Source organism: Sinohyriopsis cumingii, chromosome 12 (assembly GCF_028554795.1).
Source record: "Sinohyriopsis cumingii isolate HCF-2022 chromosome 12, ASM2855479v2, whole genome shotgun sequence".
Taxonomy (NCBI): Eukaryota; Metazoa; Mollusca; class Bivalvia; order Unionida; family Unionidae; genus Sinohyriopsis; species Sinohyriopsis cumingii.
Genome location: NC_142972.1, coordinates 57,399,194 through 57,420,877, shown reverse-complemented (window position 1 = coordinate 57,420,877; position 21,684 = coordinate 57,399,194). Strand labels below are relative to the sequence as shown.

General features: G+C 34.1%; 1 protein-coding gene across 1 annotated transcript in view; it reads right to left on the bottom strand.

The window, feature by feature from the left end:
* The window catches only part of LOC149786523 (uncharacterized), a 119,112-nt gene that overhangs the window by 31,895 nt on the left and 65,533 nt on the right, over positions 1–21,684 (bottom strand). Inside the window, exons 19-26 of the mRNA XM_089975941.1 lie at positions 15,451–15,691; positions 13,553–13,931; positions 10,303–11,508; positions 9,518–9,636; positions 8,509–8,918; positions 4,794–5,068; positions 3,793–3,903; positions 1,638–1,868 (exon numbers count right to left, since the gene is read on the bottom strand). Coding sequence (XP_089832067.1) covers positions 1,638–1,868; positions 3,793–3,903; positions 4,794–5,068; positions 8,509–8,918; positions 9,518–9,636; positions 10,303–11,508; positions 13,553–13,931; positions 15,451–15,691 — 2,972 coding nt within the window. The remainder of the gene's footprint in view (positions 1–1,637; positions 1,869–3,792; positions 3,904–4,793; positions 5,069–8,508; positions 8,919–9,517; positions 9,637–10,302; positions 11,509–13,552; positions 13,932–15,450; positions 15,692–21,684) is intronic.

The following is a 21,684-nucleotide window of genomic DNA, read 5'->3' as shown; positions in this document are numbered from 1 at the left end:
CGTTACAGAAGTACATTTGAGTACTCTGACATTGTTTATGTGACTGGATAAAGGCACAATGGAGGTAAATATAGGTACAGCAGATCAGAGCTTGAAATGAACCTAATTGCGCATCCACCGAGGGACTAACATGATTCATTAGACAAGAGTCCTTGAAGGCACTGATGCTCTATTGAATGAACAGAATTTCAGGGAATTCAGGATAAGGTTATTTTCTTCTTTTTGACTGCTGTGTATTGACACTATTTGGAATATTCTTCAGCAATTAAAAGATTTTATATTAGCTACTGTGGTTGTTACATTGGACTTCTGATCAACACCATTTCCTTTATGACCAACAAGAGATCATAAAAGGTGAAAACATCATGTTGATATGACTTTCCTTTTTGGAGGAAAAACGATAACACAATTTTCAAGATGGGTGCCACGGTGGCCATCTTGGATGTCAGGATGGCACTATGTCAGTTTAGTACCACCTATTCATCATAAGGTGTCTTTTGGTAATAAGATAATGTCTGTTTGACTAGCCATTTAGGAAAAGTGGTGATACAATTTTCAAGATGGCCATTGTGGCAGCGATATTAAAGGTCAGATTGGCACCATAATCACTTATAACTAAATATACATCGTAGATAGTCGCTTATTGTTAACATCATGATGATATGATCATCCATTCCGGAAGAATATATATATCATTTTCAATATGGTGAGGTTAGCGGCCGCATTGGTTGTCTGAACGGCATATTTTCCTTTAGGACTATACCATGTTATGAATATGTGTACGAATTTTCCTGAGAATTTTCCAGGTAGCTTGGTAGGAGTAGCGATAACGTACTTGTGCCAACAAACGGACGGACGAAAGAAAACTGACCATTCCATAAGCTCCTCTGGTCTGTGACCAACAGAGCTAACTATCAGTATTCTATTACTGTAGCAGTAAAATATTCTCTAATCTGGCATCTCTGGGATCCTTTCTCATTTTGCCGACTAGCCACATATTTAAGTTGCAATAAATTTATTCTAATGCTAATGTAAGCCATATATATATATATATATATATATATATATATATATATATATATATATATATATATATATATATACTTGAAACCTCATTAACTGGGTAAAAAGTGTTGTCTAAGCAGTGGTTGGGGTTCAGAAGTTTCACTGTATTATATTTTATTCTTCCATGGATGAAACAATCTTGGTGTTTTCGACAAAGCAGTTGTTCAAAAATAAGAAAGTCATGTAATTGTAAAGCCTGAAGTGTAATGAGCACTGTTTGTTCACTTTTTATATGTACAGACAGAGGTCAGAATAGCTTCAACAGCAGCAACAAAAGACATATCAGTTAAATGTATCATTGGCTGTAAACTTGTATTATAAACTCTTCAATATGTCCATTCATAATACAGCAGGCTAATTGTGGCAACAAGCTACTGTTTTAAACAGGGCCTGTTAAGGCATTAATCTCATTAATTGAATATGAGGGCTCATTACCAGAACATCCAAATTATTTAATGACTTATCTAAGGGAGAAACATCATGTTTTAAAATGCATAAGTGATCAGTGATTTAGCTGCCACGTTTCAAAACAGTGCGCTTAAGCCACTTGTTCAATGAAAATTTGATTTTACCTGTTCAAAGCTTCTATCGAAATTAAGCTGTCTTGTGAAGTTTCCAAATCCATAACTTCCAATTCGGAACTTTCTGACTTCCAAATCTTCATCAAATTTATGTTCAATAAAAACCTTCTGAGCTGGTGCGGTTGCATTTTGATCATTTTCAAATCGAATTTTATACTGGAGTATGGTAGTCTTTGGTATGAACCTCGCTGCACCGTAACCAGCTGGTGGGATAATATCATTCTATAAAATATAGAAATTCTTTAATATCTGCAGAGATTTTGGAAACGTATTACTCGTAACTAAATTTATAATATAAGTAAATACAAGGAAAATGTGTGTCAAATCACTTGATTTGAAGGTAACAGGAACTAATACTATAATATGAAATCCGTTTTACCGAAATAAATACATATTAAAAAAAGCTCTGTGAGGTGAATTTGAGAGAGAGAGAGAGAGAGAGAAAATTTAAAACAGTTTCAATATGTTTAGGGCTAAGCGAACTCTTCGTCAGAGGACAAATGAAAAATGGTCCTTGAGATTTTTAGGTCTACGTTACATAACCATAAGAACCCTAATATACCCATGAGACGTTAAATGCATGTGTATGATCTGTTGTAGGTTTATGTAATCGGGGTAAAAAGTTAGCACGAATGGTTCTCGCTTCTTAGTTTTCTTTGGTTTTTTTTTTTCAGGAGTGTTTCTCGATCAAGGAGTCTAGTTTCATTAATAACCTCAATGAAGCTCCTTTTGTATTCTCTCCTTCTAAGGTGCCCCTTGAGCTCTAAGAGTCTCCTTTCAAATTTGGTTTGATTAGAACATATGCGTTTGATTTGAAGGTACATGCCGTAAGAGCGATTGTTTGGTTATTACGTACTGGGGCTGGAAGAAAGTCGGGAATAGAGTTTAGAGTAAAGGTCAGTTTCTATGTTCCCTTCTAGAAGCGTAGATTGAGTATCCAAAATGATACTCAACCTGTTCGATGGCTCCGACGTAAATGTAATCATAGAGTAAGTTAATGGCAAATTAAAAAAATATATTAAAATTGTCGCCTGTTCTGATTCTATGCTGTGAATGAATCTACACTAGCTTAGGGGTATATATGGTGCTTCGTTGAGAAGCTTTTGCCTTAGTCTTTATGTGGAAATATTGGCATACGAATGTGCCATTCTAGTGCCTATTGCACTCCGATACATTTGTGGGAAGTGTTCATTGATGAATATCAAATGGTTACAATTGGGAACCTGTGTTACAATCTGACCAAATAGGACGTTGGAAGAGATGCATCAGATCGACTATCTTATGCTTCGTTGCAGGCTGTGATACCTTCCTTGTGAAGGATGTTGGTGTATAAGGATAATAATCTATGGGAACGAGGAGCGTGTCATTTGGAAGGTTAGGTTTTGGTGTTTTGTTGAGATAGTTCGTAGCATCCTGGATAAATGAAGGCAGTTTTTCCATGTACGGCCGAAGGTGAAAATCAACGAACTCAAATATTTTTTAAGTGTGTATTTTAGGGAGTAAAGAAAATCTCCCTGGTTTGGAGTAAGGAGGTAAGTTTTGTAGTTTGTCATCAGTGTTTCGATCTATATATATATATATGTATATATATGTATGCATACATGCAATGGTTTGTAACTTTTTCAAACCTTAAAGGTAAGCCGTCTCTGAATCAAGAACGATTATGTGAGGGAAAATACAGCATATACATAATTTAATACGGAGTACTACTATATAAAAGTTAAGCAAACAGGGAAAGAAAATTCTTTAACAGTTGTTGCTACGTCTCTAGATGCAATGAAGCAATTAAAAAAATCGATTCAACATAAGTGTGGTCACATTAGCAAGATATAAATTCCAAGAAAAAGTGTATAAGGCTGGTGAGTATATAAGCTCTTGGCCTTAAGCCGCCAAGCACTGAATCCCCATACCTCAATAATATTTCAGTAAATCATTGGAAGGCGCGCCTGTTTGGAGCGCAGTTTTACAAGTAATGCGGTAAATAACCGAATAATGAGGCTTAACTTTACCAAAGGTATTTCGATTTGCGCAGATGGGTGTGATAAATAGAAAAGAAAACTATACAGTGCTCCCTCGTCAATTTTTGTTAAAAATTGTCTTTATTTTAGAAATGACTAGAACCTGGCGCCTCTTCGATTACACTCACCGGGTCACGGCTGACAACCCAAATGATGTATGCTTCATCATTCCATTCATTGAACATCTTTTTCATTTGGTCAAACCAGTATTTCAGTTCCTTTAATTTTTCAATAAACTTCTGTAATAGTACAAAAATTGCCAAGCTATGATATTGTATCATACAATACAACGTATATAGTTGTCAATTACAATCGTTACAAAGTGGATGATACACTACGTATCATTATATCTATCATTAAATAAGTGACATCAATTTCCTTATTACTTTAGTTTTCAATAGTATTGTTAAACATAAGAAAACTAATTCCCACATATTGTTTCTCAATTGCATAATAAACGAACAGAACTTGTGATTGCTAAATAATGTTTGTGTGCATGAAATTATTAAAAAATAAACAAAACTAGAAGAAGGATGATTTGAATATTGAACCTTTAACTTGTGCGACACAATGGTTTCAAGCTGATGAAATATTCAAAGTTTGACACAAATTAGATACTATGCAGGCTACTAAAATCATAAATATACTTGAATATGCGTTTGCAGAAGAGTAGACAGCATACACACATTTTCATAGAGACCTTTCGGACAAAACGTAGTGGAACCTTTTGTATTATGAAAGTGAAGGAAACATTTACATTCAAATATAAAAACTGTTTTCAGCCAAAAGAGTATTAAAAAATAAGATACTAAATTCAGAAAACAATGATCGAGTTCATATTTGTACATTCGTAACTACAAAGATTTAAGGTAAAGGTGAATACAAGTCTATTTGACTTAAAGGAGTAAGTTTGAAATAGTTTATAAGCAAAAAGTGCTTTACGATGATTACAATAAAAACAAAATGGCAATAGAAAAGCGTAAACAACAGCAACGATATATATATATATATATATATATATATATATATATATATATATATATATATATATATATATATATATATATATATATATATATATATATATATATATATATATATATATATATATATATATATATATACCTACCTCTACGTTTTCTACAAGCTTGATGAAGTCTTTGATCTCTTTTGGAAGATTATCCTTCAAGGTGCTTTTGACATTATCCCAAATTTTGTCCCTAACATCTTTACCAAAATCACTCCAGGAGTATGGCTTGTCATCAATCATGTTTTTCACCGCAGTTGATGCCGCCTGCTCAACACCTTTTGCAATGGCAAGACCAACTTTAGCAAGGAATTTAGCAGCCTTTATATTGGAAAGAGCGCCATCATATGCCCCATCCATGAATGCCTGTGCAGCACCTATTATCAATATCATACAACTTGAAATAATAATTAAGAACGTTCAAGACGTTACTCATAACGATTAATAAGTGTCAACAACAATCACATTGCAAAGTGTATATCAATGTATTCATGTATGCGCATTTATTCGAATTAAATTAAACATTAACGGTTGTTCTAAAATTTAATACGAAAATAATTTAACTAGTGTCTATTCGTTCCTGATGGCCGAATGCTCTACAACCTAGGTGTCATGACAAATTTCCAGACGAAAAAGTCATCGTTATGGACTTTTACAATGAAGCCAAGTACTAAACTGGGTCAAGCAAATCGGGTCTATTGAAAAAGATAACAGTGTAGCACATATTTGTTGTCAAAAGTCTGCTTTCATTGTGACATCACAACGCGACACATTCAATCCGGTTTTTATTGGATCACACTTTTAAGTTTACCTCGTCCAAACATGTCTTGGGGCGTGTAAATAATGATCTTCCAAAGGAATATGAATGTATGTGAATCCAAATAAAGTGAATAAATGACATTAAATCGTGTAAAAATGACACTCCTTACTGTAACAGACGGTTCTGAACGCCTATATGACCTGTATACATTTCATCATAATGAATAACAGATTAATTAATTAAATGTCCAGAGAACAGTGCTAATACATTTACATCGTGATTCATATGAAGATGTCAATTTCAACAGAAGACATTGGATATATAGAAGGGAAAAAAAGAATTTACACGTGGATGTGCTAATGGTACGATTTACACCAGCCTATAATGTTTCAGATTCCCACCCTTTTTTGAATCCAGAAGAACAGAGATGGGGCTATTATTTGTTCTATTAGGAGAAACCCCTTTCACATCTTGCAGTCAGGATGTGCGTCACATTGCAATCAATTAGGTAGTTATTGTTTGGTTGATATCAAGACTTTTTATTTATCCTCCACAGTGTTGTGTCCGGAAATTGAAAGCATCAACAGCAATAATAGACTGGTCACTCATTGAAAGGAATGACGGACTTCAAAGTCCAAGCAATTATAAACTTACTGGAACGGAGATGGGAGATGTTGGCAGCGTAAGATCTCCGTCTGACATGTTTTTCTCTAAATTGTTTTCTCACTCCTTAGAATTCTGTAAAAAGATTGTCTTGATGCTATATTTGCTCAGGGTGAAGTGGTATCCGCTGCAAAGATTCAGTTTCACTTGCATTCGTGCCAGTTACCTTTTTAACTGTGTTGTGAAGCTCGTATTGAATAATTGAGTTAACGGATTTCTCTTTGTACGTAGTTGAAATAAACCACCAGCTGCAGGTTTGAGCTACTGCAATATGTAGCAGCGTTTCTTGAAAAGCCATACTGAGTTGAACAAGTGAAGAAATGAGGTCCATCCGAAGATACAGGAACAGCACAAGCCTATGACTGATCAGAACTTGTAATAAATCATTATTCTTCTACTGTCTTTTAGAGTCTCTGTCAAAATAGGTAACCAAGGGCTTACATGACCCGAATACAGCCACAGACAGGCACTAAAACGCTACAAAGAGTTACTATAATATTGGTAAAATAAGCCCTTCAATGTTTCTTCAAATACTGATTTCAAACATGACGCTATAGAAGCTGCCTTGGGAAAAAATGTATCTGTGTGCAGTTAGGTGCATTGTAATAGAATATAGTCAAACGTCTTTAATTCTAGGTTACACACAACGTTTACTTAATGTTTGGACATTTAAAGACATATACTGGCGACGAACAACGAGTCTGGAATTGAACTGCTAGACACCACGCTAAAATACACCATTTGTTTTACAAACACTGAAACAGCAATACTAACAAATATATTTACAGTTAACAATTTACTTTCTTGTAATATTTAGTTACACCTGAGAATATGAATTCTACACGAACTTATACAATTCTTCACATGTAACCTTGGATTCATACATTATCCATAATCCCTAGCAGTAAAGTGCCTTACAGCCACTTGCATACTGTAGTTTTAAAACGAAGGATTCTATCGAAATAAAGACATTTACGTATGCAGTGCACTATTGATTTCAATTTGCAGAAATTATTGCATACGATTATGATTTTTCTAAAATTGATGATGCAAGCAAAAAATCAATCCTCATAACATTGGCCTTCAGCAACTGCACATGGCTTTGTGATTCTGCAAAAGGCGTTAGAATTTAAGTGTTTAATTCAAATAACATACTTTCGATGCAAATCATTTTCCTTGCACTTTTTACACATTCCTTCAATAGAGAGAATCGTTTCAAACCGAGTGTAAAAAAGCAAGTTGTTATCTGCTTTGTTATATTCATTTGACAGGACAGGTCCTCTACCAGTCGTGTCAGATGAACATAAACAAGGGAAGGACCTTTTGTATTGTGATCACCACAACCTCTGAAATTTTGACAAAAACGTTTCTTCGTCCATGCATGCCCATGACATGGAGGCTTTGTACTAGACATCTCCGTATCTATCCCCCGTACTAATATTGATTGTTGGTTTAATATATGAATTTACCTCTTCCCAAAACTATGCAATTGACGCAAACAAACCTGTTAGCAACACATCGGTGAAAATTGTAGACATCAGTATTTCTCGCGACGTTTGACTTATATTCGATTGAAGCCTTTAGGCAATGTGAATAGCACATTTCAGGATTTATGTTTGACAGCATGTAAATCCTTGTTGAAAAGTAAATTACTATATCCCATCACTTTTTCAAATTTCTTGGTATTATCCGGCTGTTCCATCAGATTCGGCAAGCAGCCAATCAAATGCGGCTTTCGCTCGTTTGAAAGTTGCATTTGCTTGGGTCATGTGACATGACTCGCCAAATATTGTGCGCCATACTTCTCGTTTGGACTTTATCTAATCACGTGTTAAATGAAATAGCGAATAGTCCAGGTAATTTGAAATATTATTACTTGTAAAATGATGTAGTGCAACAGAAGCGTTAAAGTAGTAGCTATATACGTTGTTGTTTTCTGTTGCATTTTTACCTGTCTGGTTCTGACTTCTATAATCACCCGGACAAATTGTTTTAATTTTATGCCACATCCGGCGACCGCCCACACTAATCCAGAAGTATGGCACATGCTCATGCAGCGAGTGTTTATTTATCATGTAACTGTTACTTGCACTTGGTAACAATTTTGCAAGTTTTTGTTCAGTCTGAGTATTAACACTACTGGAGAAAATCCTGCATTGATCCAAACACACTCTTTTCTAAGAATAAATTGAAGCCAGTGGGATAGATCTTAATTCGGTCCAATACACTATGTTCTAATAATAGAGTCAAGACAATTGGGTAGATACTGACTGGATGGTACACTATCAACAAGAGTTCTAAATGTGCCATTTTTACAAGTGGAGGACAGCTGTACAACAGCAAATGCAGTATTTAATGTGAAGCACACACGCTCAAAAACTAATATGTACCTACCTCCCCAGGTAAAAGATCCATCCAAGTAAGATTTTATAGCATATTTCCCTGCCGCTTTTGTGCCGCCAATAACGGCATCCTTGACAACTTTAACAAATATGGCTGGGAGCACTGTTCCTTTTGGATCGTTGAAATGGACGGGATTATTATAAACATAAGCATAAAAGTTTCTACTTCGAGCACTGATACCAATGGGATCTACGCTCAAAAACCGACCCAGTTCAGCATCATAAAAACGCGCCCTCATATAATATATTTCCTCTAGCCCTGGTACATGTACGACTCCCCATTGGCCTACATACTTAAAAGGGTTGTCAAGAATTTCTTTTGCATGCAAAATGATTCCAAAAACATCGTAACGATAGGTATTCAATACTTCACCAGATGTTCCTAAAATTGACACAACTGACCTGAAAATAATAATAATAATAATAATAATAATAATAATAATTAGTAATAATAATAATAGTTATTATTATTATTATTATTATTATTATCAAGGATAATACATTTACCGAAGTATTCTCTCATCGTCTTTTCAGAACAAATAGGGCAATGCTTAAAATAAATACTAAAGTGAAAAACAAATTAATATTTCTGAAATTGAATATAGAGAAGCATGGAGCTTTTTATTAAAGTGCAAAATGTGCAACTCGTAGAACGTACATATGAAGAAAGAAGAGCTAAAGGCATCCAAATCTAAAATAATACCTCCCCCATCCTCCGCCACAGCTGATCACATTTAGATAGTTTACGATAAAATGTAAATTGCCATATCTTTTTTTTTTGATAACAAATACATTGCTTGCAAAGTGTGTTAAAAAGGATAATTGTTGGCAGAATATAAATTAATAGCAATATTAAATGATTTGTAATGAAAATTACAAAGGAAAAATGGTTTGGTTTGAAATTAATATATTATATCTTATTGTCAGTTTTAACACTATAACATACTATTTATTTACATTTGTGAATGACTTTAAAAGCATAAATGTCTTGTTCAACGTACCCAAGTGGATCAAACTGATAATAGAAATAGTTGTTATTTATTCGCATTCCAATTAATCCAAGCTGGTCTCCTCCGTGGTAAAACTTGGTTATTGTCCAATTAGAACCATCGGTTTGATACTGCAATAAATGAAACTAATTTTTGTATGTTAATATACTGATATATTTAATTAAAACACGAGTTACAAATTTCCGTACATTACATAAATATACACAATCAGTTCTATTTTTAATAATTAGGAACGGTGAAAGGTACCCAATTCTCAATATAAAAATAGATCTCATGAACATCCTGTTTTACCCTGTTTTTGAAAGGAGTTCGCTTAATTTAGTCCTCTAGTTATTTGGTTGATTACATTCTTGGGTACTTCCAAATCTTGATGATGACATTGTTTCATACACCCCAGGTTTTTCAATTATTTAATGCGATCCTTTTAATTATTCTTGGAAAAATATTCGAGGCAGGAAAATACAGATGAATTCTTTTAAAAGAGATCACAAATTACTAGCCTTTTATTTCGATAAGAATTTCTATAAAAAAACATACAATTTAATTACGTTATCAATACATTTAAAAGACGAATTCCGATTTGACCATATCGAACAATGACGGCTCAGAAATGGATCCAACGGAACTTATTTCATTGGGTCATTTTCGAAAAAGATATATTCTTGCTAAAATTGAGATAGATAGATAGATAGATAGATAGATAGATAGATAGATAGATAGATAGATGGATGGATGGATGGATATACTTTTGAAGTATAAAGTTGGAATGTAGATACCTGCATGAGTATATCCGGGCCATACACTCCAAACTGATCTGAGAGGTAATGTCTTTTGATCGAGTTTCCATTTATGTCAGTGCAGCTCAGTACGTCTAGAGTACCAAGAGCATCGTACGTCATGACACAAGTTGTGTTCGACGTAGCTATAGAAAGAAGTTGATTATCTTCATTAAAACTGTACGAATGATTGTTTTCGACAGTTTTCTTTATCATGTTTCCATTTTTGTCATACTCACACAAATAGCTACCAAATATTGCATACTGGTTCATAGAATTTATGGAGTAGGAAGATTCGTTGCCATCTTTGTTTACTTTAACCCTATTCTTCCTGTTGTCATATGAATATTCTGTGGTCTTTCCATCTGGAGATTCCATAAAAACAAGCTGACCTGATGCATCATATCTGAATTTATAGGTTCCCTCGAGGGTTTTCAGATTTATCCTGTGCTGGAATATATCATAATCATATTCAAACTTTGAGGACAAGGAACCATTTTTATGGAAATTGTACAGAGACTTGAGAAGACCAGTTTTTTCTTCGAACTTATATTCTGTTATTGCTCCATTTCCAAGCGTTTTCTTGTGCAAACGTCCTCTTGTATCATACTCAACTGACAGTAACGTATGTCCTGTTGACCTGTCCACCACCTCTTTTAGATTGCCTCTGACATCATATGTATACTCAACACTGTAGGTGTCTGACACATTTTGTATCGTAAAGAAAGCTTGAAGTCCAGATTTAAAGTTTCTCTGATTATAAGAATATTCAACAGATCGGTTGTTCTCATGTTGTATTCTTTTCACCATTGATTTGTTGTATTCTAAAGTTATAGATAATTCTTTTGTGGCTTTTACCATGATTCCGTGATCGTCGTACTCAAACACATATGGATATCCATCACCAATGTCTTTTAGAGTTATCTGCTTGTGTTTATTGAACTCGTATGTTTTCTTTTTCCCGGATTGAGTCACCACTTCGTGCCCAGCATTTTTGTAGGTGTAGACTTTAATAGTACCATCGGGATAGATAATTCTGTCTAAGGTTAAATTTTCATTCGTTTCAAATTTGTATTCATTCCCATTTCCATCATAAAAAGCCTTCATATGTCCTGTAGGTCCATATATAATTTCCACAGAATCTCCATTCGCATCTTTAATTTGAACGTGACGTTTAAGTGGATCGAATTCCTCACTTTCTAGAGCCTAAAATAAATTATTGATGTAAATCTACATTAAAAAATATAAAATAGACACCATTAAAGTTTGCATAATCACGTTCTCTAAACAGAAGTAACCGTAATATCAGAGGAGTCAAAAACTTGCATGGACATAATTTAAGTAGATGGCTGGCATCCCTTATATACATCTCCAAATTTGATATCATAATTCTTACCAGTACTCGTAAATCTAATGTTAACGTCTAAAAATGTCACTTAGTTCATCATTGAGAAAAAGAATAACATAATTTTATGGAGCAATAAAATACTGTCTACGCAGTATAAAAAAAAATTAATTAAAAACAGAAAATGCAGGAAGAGAAAAAGAAAGCTGATGATAGAAAGAAATATATATATATATATATATATATATATATATATATATATATATATATATATATATATATATATATATATATATATATTTATACATACGTGGTTATTGTGATTACTGTAACAAGAGCACACAATGAATGTTTGTAAATATACCACTGAAATGTTAGATTTCGTTTTAATTTGTTACCTAAACTTTATCAACATAAAAACATGAACAATTCAGATTTTTGTACAGTTTTGTTTCAGGTCATAATCTCACATAAGCCTTAGTATGGCTAATCTACATATGGATAAAACAAAGAAATCAAACGTGCCCATAATATGCCTTATCGATGGAAAACTGTAGGTTGCAACATACGCTTCTGTTTGTGTGGGTTATGATTTTAATATTTTCTTGAGCTCAGTTATGATGCTACAGGTTAATCGCATCATATTTCATTGCATCATTATTTAATGATAATTAGCGCACTATTCTGTTAGAATGCCTTTGACGAATCAAATAAGTTAAACACAGTTAATTATAGTTTCAGCTGAATGTTTTGTATCAATCTTTAGACTGTTGATTGCTATTGTAATTCAAAATTGCCTGAGTGTAATAAAGGTTTAACACAACAATAATTGGTCCCACACTTTCACAAAACCACACACAATAAATTATTTTCTTAATAATTTAACTAAATATTTCAGTCTTTATCACATAAAAACAATTTGTCATAGAGTGTTCCATGTAGATGTGGGTCAAGACTGCTTGGCTACACAAGTATGACCTCCAACAAATGCATACATAAAGCAATGGTTTCTGCTCTGTATCTCGAATTCACATGCATTAATGTCATGTCACGTTGTTTAAGAACAGGTCATGCAGTAATCAAAGGACATGTATTGTGATAAAACCACCCCTACAGGAAGCAAATTGTTTTGGAAAATATGTCTTTTTTGCATCATAATAAATACCTTTGGCATTGTCATATACTACTTTATCCAATTAAATACGAAAACGTGCATTATATTAGACGAAGTTATCATGAATATTAGCATTCACCATTATAAGTTTCATCTCATCCCCATCGATTTATATAATTCCATAAACCCAGAAGCTCACTTAACTTCCGCACAGAGACGGTAAAGTTTGCTAATCTAAAGGTTCAAGTATGAAACTTTTTGGAAATCAACTAAGTAAAAATTCAATCTTTGTGGGCGAGTAATATGCTTCAAATCGGGCCGCGGGTGGCTGAGTGTTCTAAGTCGATCGCATTTACAGGCAACTTACATCTCACCTCTGCCCGTGTGGGTTCTAGTCTCCGGCAGTGCCAATGTGAGCATGTGAAAAATCTTTCCGGTAGCTTCCCTTGATTCTTTGGCTCTTGCCGGGTACTTCCCCCACCATATATAATGGATGCCACGTAACAGCCTATCGTGTGCTAAAAATGGTATTAGCACACGAAAACATATTCCAATAGCAATGATTTCACGAGTTTCGATGGCTTGCTTTAAACATATATATATATATATATATATATATATATATATATATATATATATATATATATATTCATTAAACTAGGTTTTTATACGAATTAAATGAACTACAATTTTGATATAAATTGTAATATAAGTGAGCCTTTCTGCCTATGCAATGCTTACATAATCCAATCCAAAGTTATTTTCAATTATTTGGACGTGCTACTACTTGCCTTGCCTCCTTGCACTACAGTTTTTTTGCTCTTTGTCTTGATGACTTTTGTTGGAGGGTATCCATCTCTCTGCACCCCAATGATATCTGCATTTTCATCAAAGGTATATGTGACCTGTACATCCTCTGGATGGGAAGTAACAGTAATTGTTGCAGCTCCATCGTAAGTGTAAACTGTTGAATCTTGAGTAGTGCTTTCACTATTATAAAAATATGTCTTAGAGATCACGTGACCTTTAGAAGAATATTCGATGTAAAACCTGCTTCCATCTGGATAAACAACCGCCACTAAATTACCTTCTTCATCGTAGTCGTATCTGGTTGTCCCATCATCGACAGTTACCGTTGCCAAAAGGTCAGACTCAAAATAGGAGTATAGCCTGCCAAATATATGTAAAGAAAGTTTATGAAAATGAATGTGATAAGAAGGTTCAGCTACTGCGATTCAATATTTCATGAATTAAAATAGAAGGAATGGCGATGACTTAAACTCAAAACCAAATTAAGGAGCAAATGTTGACATAGAAACTATCAGGTATGTTTTCAAGATGATAGACAAGAGCAATTGTTTATAGCTACAAACATATAAAGTAAACTGGATGGCATCGATATATAATAATTAAAATCTTGTTTGAGAAACTTAAGAGGCACTTAAAATGAATGCATTACGTGAATTTACATCTGCTTCAGGAAATAATTCATAATCTAGAAAAGGTTTGCAAATACTTTTAATCTGTCCAGCACTTGGTTTGCTAACTACTCATATTGTATACGGGGGTGTTAGTGTCATCAAAGATCCCGTCTTTTGAAGAGTCGGCATTTTATGTTTATTTTCCTTTTAGGTTTATAAGAGACAAATAAAATTGCAATACTTGGTGAACATAAATTCATACAAAATACACCGATTTAAAATTCTCTTATTATCTCAGTTTTTGGATTTTACCTGAATGTCGGAAAGTGTACGGGCTTTGAACTCCGGTATATACCGTTTCCGAAATTGTATTATCTTTGCTAAAATGCTTTGAATGATACAGATTTTTGTTGTTGTCATAAGCTAAGAATGAACCCAGCACAAAAATGTTTCAATGGATTTACCGATTTATAGATCAGTACATTATGGGCAGTTTTCTACATTAATACATTAATCGCAAACTGCACTTAATTTTTCCATGACAGCAATTCGTTATGTTTAATAAATGTAAAGATATTTTACAGACTTATAATTGTATCTTTTTATTTTTGTTTTAGGCAATCGGTAATTAAATGTGAAATGCATCATGATAAAATTGCATGCGTAACTTCAAGAAAACAATGCTACAAATTACTTCCGTTGTATTACTCAAATATGCACTATTAATCTAATCATACCTATTATTACATATATACGTTACTCTGTATGCCAGACGGACAGCATGTGTGCTTTTTATGGATTGTTTTTAAAAGTGTGGCTTTGACGTTTCTTTTGAATCCCTGCATATATTGCCTACATTTTCTTTTACAAATGTTGCTGGAATTTTAAATAACCATAAATTATAAAGTGGAAATAGAGAAAACTAGCTTGATCATCGGAAATCTTAAGTTTGTGCTTCATATCCAACTCATAAGTCGTTTTCTTAAAATGCAGCTTTTATTCCTTAATCACGGATAACAAGTAAGGATATCTTTAATATTTAATTTGTACTGCAATAGGCATAATCTCATAGAAGTGCTTATTTCAAACAAAAAGTCATAAAAATGATTCGGTTTTTTTTTTCATTTCAAAAATCGCAAAAGAGAACACATTTATATTTTTTCTTAATTTTAAATGAGCATTCATGTCTTTATTTTGTTCATTCTCAACATATATCTGTAGGTATTTGTATAAAATCAAATATGTCTGCTAAGTATCAAATTTCATACATAGTCTTTTCGCCGATAAGGGAATCGTTTTTCGCCTGGATAGCCGAAATCCTGTTTCTTAGATCGTATTCGACGTCAAAATATCCCCCATCTGAGTGTGTTACTGTCACTAGTCTTCCATGGTTATCGTAATGCATATTTAATCTGGTGTCATCACTGAGTGACTGGATGGAAAGTAACCTCAGCGTTGAATAGTTAAAGGTGAGAATTCTGTTAAAGGCACTATCTGTATAGGTATATCCTGAAAAAAGAACACACTATTCCTTTTGTACCAAATATGACAATATTTCAGTGCAACCAGTTGATTCAGATTCCTGATGAACACTATTTTCTGACGTACAAAATATTTTCCAGTGATTTTAGAAAAAGTATAATTCTTAAATTCAGTGAAACATTATGAACATGATTTAGAAAGAAAGATTAAAAATAATAAACTGCAAACAACCTCCCAAACGAAAACATAAAGACCCCTCAACCCCGTCCAAAAATAACAACTCAGCATTGGAATGGCAGTTCATTATCTGCCTTAAATAAATTATGCCCACCTTGATTAAGAAAAAATGTTTGGTGTGGATGGGTGATTGTTAAGCATCTCTTTTTACGTAACATATAATTGTTTTTATTCAAGGTCTTTTCAGCTGAGTTTAACCTGTGTTCAAGCCAAAGTTGAATACACGTTTAATTTTGTGTCTGCAAGTTATTACGTTGTTACCTACTTTGATGCTATTGTCGATTTTTCGTTGTGTCGACAGTGTTGCTTCCACTTGAAAAAAGTAAGAGAACATAGTTTTCGTAAGCAGTTTCAACTGCTAGGCATAATTATTGCGTTGTCATTAGACCTTTTGCTGATAAAGCTAATCTATTTAGAACGTTAGGAAAATATCCCTTTTTATTATATGTACATTCTGACAATATGTAAATATCATAACGATATTAAAACATTTACGAGAAAAATCTCCGTGAATGGATAAAAGACTATTCGACTGATGTATCTAATACTTCTCTTAATTAGTTAAGTTGTGGATTTTCAAAAACGCTTTGGATTCTATTGACAGCAATAACTTGGCACATCTGAAAATCCAGGGTAAAATTGACGAAAATATAACTTTTTCCCCAAATTTAATTTAAAAAAGAAAAGGTAGTCGTTATAACTGGAAAAAGGACATGTATTTTTATAGATGATAAAGAAAAGGGATTAAAACATATTTAAATATTTATCAACTTTGAAATAACTGGGTCGATTGGTTCATGTTGGTTTTTTTATACTGGTAGTTTGAAGACATCTAAACATATATATAGTGGACAGTTTACCAAGACAGACTTTGAAGCCAACAAGAGACTATACCGATGAAGAATTTAATGAAAAAAATATTTCTTATCCATAAAGTAAATGCCAACATATGCATTCAATAGGGCCAGTTATAGATGTACTACTCGCATATTTTGCTTGTTTTCTAAACCTTATATACTTTGCTTCTCTTCAGAATAATCAAAATGACAGTTTAGGAAGCTGAAAATATTTCGTATTTAAATATTAATGTTGTTGCATATAGAAAAATGCTTCATTTAAACTTAATGAGACTATATACGGCGCTAAGGCATGAAGCGTCGCATTTTTAATCATGAGTAACCTTAGGTGACTTCTGTGAAATAAAGTTTTAGACAGAAAAGGAAAAAGCGAGACAGAAACAGATTGAATAAAGATATAAACGACATCAGGCTAGACTGTTCGTCAGGTGGATCTGAGCCGTATGCGATGTTTAGGTCTAATTTCTCTAAGAACGACGAAGTATCGACGGGACAGACGATTGTTTATATTTTCTTGCATGAACATGTTATTTTTACTTGTGTATTCTTACGAAGCGTAAATGGTCTTTCCATTGCAAATCAGGATACATATGTGATATTGTTTCCATATATTACTAATCTTTGCTGTTAATTACTGTACAACTACAGTTACACATTTAAGTACTTTTTGCATCAAAGGATGTTATAGATTGTTAGTTTTTGAACCTAATATAATGAGGCGGTAGACTGCCTGGTAATATGCTTGAACATACAACGATATTTCTTTTGGCAAATTTTTAAGATGACATGTATTTTGTTATTTAATATTACAAGTATTGTATCCTCGTGTCTTTACTCAGATTTCCAAAGGATTGAAATGCAATTATTTCACCTAAATAATGGTTTGCGTCTTTCTTATGAAACTAAACAACGGCTTTTAACCAGTTTGAATAATTAAGTTTCAGAGGCGCATGGTTTCCCGATACACAGCAAATGCATTGCATTACCAGTTCCAATATATGGTTTAAGCACCGTGCCCGAGTCTATGTGCTTTGTAGCAAATGGTTTTATTTATATTTCAGGACTAAATGGGATACAATAATGGCCCAGTACGAACTAGATAAGTACACTTTGGAAAAACATATTATCAAACTCCTGGCATGTGAAAATGCAATAATCATATCAAATAAATTTGACACCATCATTGTGATCATCATTACCATCATCATCTTCATTATCAACTGCAGGCGTTAAGGATTTCCAGAAAAATCCAGACACATGATTTTACATGGATTAAAAAAGATGCTGCAAGTGTAATTTCCTTTTGCTTAATGATCGGCATATCACTGATTACCTTTCATATCAAGAAGTTTGATTTAACGTCTTGAAAACATAAAAAATACCACACACTGGACAGTTTGATTGTGAGTTTACGGCATGCCAGGAATGTAGGGTTAAATAGCGCAACTAAAAAGCTTACATGGTAAATTATTTAAGTTTGAAAAATGGGTCATCATCAACCAATGATAAAAAGACCCCCCAAACCCCTCCCCCCCGAAAAAAAAACACAAATCAAAATTAAAGGATGCGATGGTGAGGATAACATATGAAGTCTCTCGATCAACGGGAAATATGAATACTGTGGAAATAATAGTTAGTTAATAAAATATTTACTGTGATTGACAGTACACATGTTAGTTAAAATACTCAAGGGAAACCGTTCTCCACACAAACTATATAACAGAGTAAACGTTAACTTCCTTCAGTGATTTAAAATATAACATACTTTACTGTTTTTAAAACCTCCTTCTTGTGCCCAACATTGTTTTAACCATCACTTGTAAGTTGGAGATCGAAACAATCTGTAAGAACGTTTTTTTATGGTAGAGGGTTCGTTGCAAGAAACTCACTCGCGTGGATCTTTACCCTTTTAATATTTAGGAGTGGGTTATACAAGTATGACCAGTTCTAATTCCTGCAATGACCGTCTTGCGCTTACGGAAGATTTTGAAGGAATGTAGCCAGTAGTCTACGGAGGGATTAACCACAGCGAGCTTCTGATTGACAGCATCATTCTAAGATGCCTGCCACGTTCTAAATAAGGATTTTTATTCCAGGCTTAAAATCAGTGTATAGTATCTTTAAACGACAATGTTGTAGAGATAAGATGGATTTGGCAGCGCGTTATGCTTTTTCATTACCTTTAATACCGAATGACTGGGTAACCAACATAATAATATATTGTGAGAGATCAGTTTGTTTAATGAGATTATTGGTCAATAATGAGTTTTCCAACTTCCCAATATGGAATGACTGAAGTACTGATAGTGAGTCGGATAAGACGATAGAATTTAAAATATTTGTGGTTTTGATATATTTAAGAACATGGTGTATTGCCCTGACGTCTGCTGAAAATATTGACGTACTGTCTGGGAAACGAAACTTTAGTGTGAATTCCACTTATAAAGGCTGCCAACAGCCTTTTCAAAATCATTATAAATTCTTGCGTAGTTCTTTATTGGAGTTATAAAATTGGAAGGATTTGTCTTTGTTGTTTTCTTTCATGCAGAGTAAATATTACTTTGTTGTTCTAACAGGAATTGAGATTTTACAGGTACAAACACATTTTCGATTTTAAAAAGGTCAATGTTTGCATTACAAGGATAGAGGAAATTATAATGCCAAATAAAGGAACGACATTGGGTTTATTTTCGTATAAAGTTTTGTAGTTGTGTCGGTAAACATTCAAATGAGTTGGATCGTAAATTTAGGGCATATTGTAAAGATAATATTTCTCTACGATGTGATAGAAGTGGTTCGTTTGCTTCAGCTAACATGTTCTTTCTTGGGGATGTCTTAAAAACTCACGAAGCAAATTGTATTGTTTGATGGTGGATTGGGTCAAGCATCTTAAAATATGACGTTCTGGCTGAACCATAGACAAAACAGACATAGTTCATTTTTGGATTTAATAAATGTTCTATGTAGATTAAGAATGGACGTTTGTATCTGCACCGCAGTCATTATGCGTTACTACATTGAGCAAATTAAAGGCTTCCAAGTATTTAGCTTTTTAGCTATCAGTGTCTTACTGTGTGGAATTATTTATCGTGTACATAGCGTGCTCAGCCATTTAACAGCAACATCGTCAGCAGGGTTCAGAGCCTTCCGTCACCCAGGGATTTTGTCATTGGACAGTAGTTCACTATGTTTGACATGGTCTGTAAACCACAACAGCAACAAGAAGAGTCACTGGCCTGGCCCCATCGGTCCGGAAGCAGTTCAGTGGTCCAAAGAAGGTTGAAACCAGGAGGGCAGACAGACGGCTCAGCTATGAAGGAGTGGTTTACAACATCTGTTGAAGACAAACACAATACTCCATGCCGAAATAGCTGTCATATCCTCCTGCAATGAACATAGCCAGACTGGATGTCTCAAAGCCAATCGGACTGCTGAATGCGAAGTGATGTCCATGTACAGTGGAAGTTTCTCACTGGCTTATACCTTAGCCAGCAGTTTTTAGCTACTTCCTGACGACGGAGATGTGAAGGAGGGATGTTGCTGAGTACCGGGAGCAATGGTAAAGGTGTAGAGCGTAGTATTCCAGAGATTATGCGCATTGTTGTATTTAACTAGACGTGAATTAGCTTAGTGTGGGACGGTCAGCCCAAACAGGAGCGCAATACTCAGCTGTTGATTAACAGAGGGCCAGCGCTGATGTCTCGAGTGTCTAAACACTAAATCCCCGGGCTGTGCCAGTCAGTTCAATGTGTGGAATGAAGGTGAGTTGACCGTCGAAGAAAATATCTAAAACCTTCGTTTGTTCAGCAACCGGAATATGTATTCCTCCCAGTGCGAGTTAAGGATCATCATGTTGTCTTCGTAGCTGAGAGAAATTCATACAAATTAAAAACATTTTTTGGATTCTGCTTATATTTTATTGCAATTGTTTACTTAAATTTCGATCGATAACATATTAGGAAACGAGCAGTATATAGGAAACAACCAACACCACGAGTCAAACACTTGGTGATGTTACTAATTTTGATGTTGAGATATTAAATTGTTAGTCTGCAAATACGAACAAGATTTTTAGAAAGACTGGGAAGTGATCACTGCTGTGAAGATCATCAGCGACCTTCCATATCATCATCTAGAAGCAAAGAAGGGGAACAAATTTTCAGATTTATATATATATATATATATATATATATATATATATATATACCCATTCCAGATATAAATACGTCAGCAACGTAGTGTTTTAAAAGCACTGATCATGTATTGAAATAAAATCTACAACATTATTGTCTCTGTCATTTATATATTTTGATCACCGTAAAATATTATGGTACTGAAATCCGCGAATGAAAGGGTAGGCAGCTGGTAAACGAAGCTGTCTAATTCATTTGGTTGTAAGTTGGTGTTTGGTGGTGCATGACTAGAACAAAATGTAATCACTCTATGCCTTCTAGGAAGTACTCTGAGAGTAAGCAAAAGGAAGAAATTGTCGGGGGAATGGAGAGACAGAAAAAAGGAAAGATAAAGTTCGAAAATAAAGTTAGGAAGTCTTCCTAGGGCTCGGCCAGCCACTGATTGGAATCCCCTTTACTCAACTACATCTTTTTTCCCTAGATAGGAGTCAGAATCCATGGTCAACAGGTTGTCTCTACTTCGTTACGTCTTATGAAATGCAGCGAGGACGCATTGGGTCTATGCTACAAAACCCAAACCCACAAGTTGACAAAATGGAGAGAGCCATACTTCTAAAAGTGAACAATATTTATGGCAATTGGGCTTTGCACTTGATGACAAAGTATGTGTGGCCAGCATCCTTTGCTTCGTTTCTTTCTCATGCTTTCACGTTACTATCATTATTATTATCTTCTTGTTGTTGTAATTAATTTTATTGTCTCAATTATCTAATCTTGTTCTGATTGATATAGT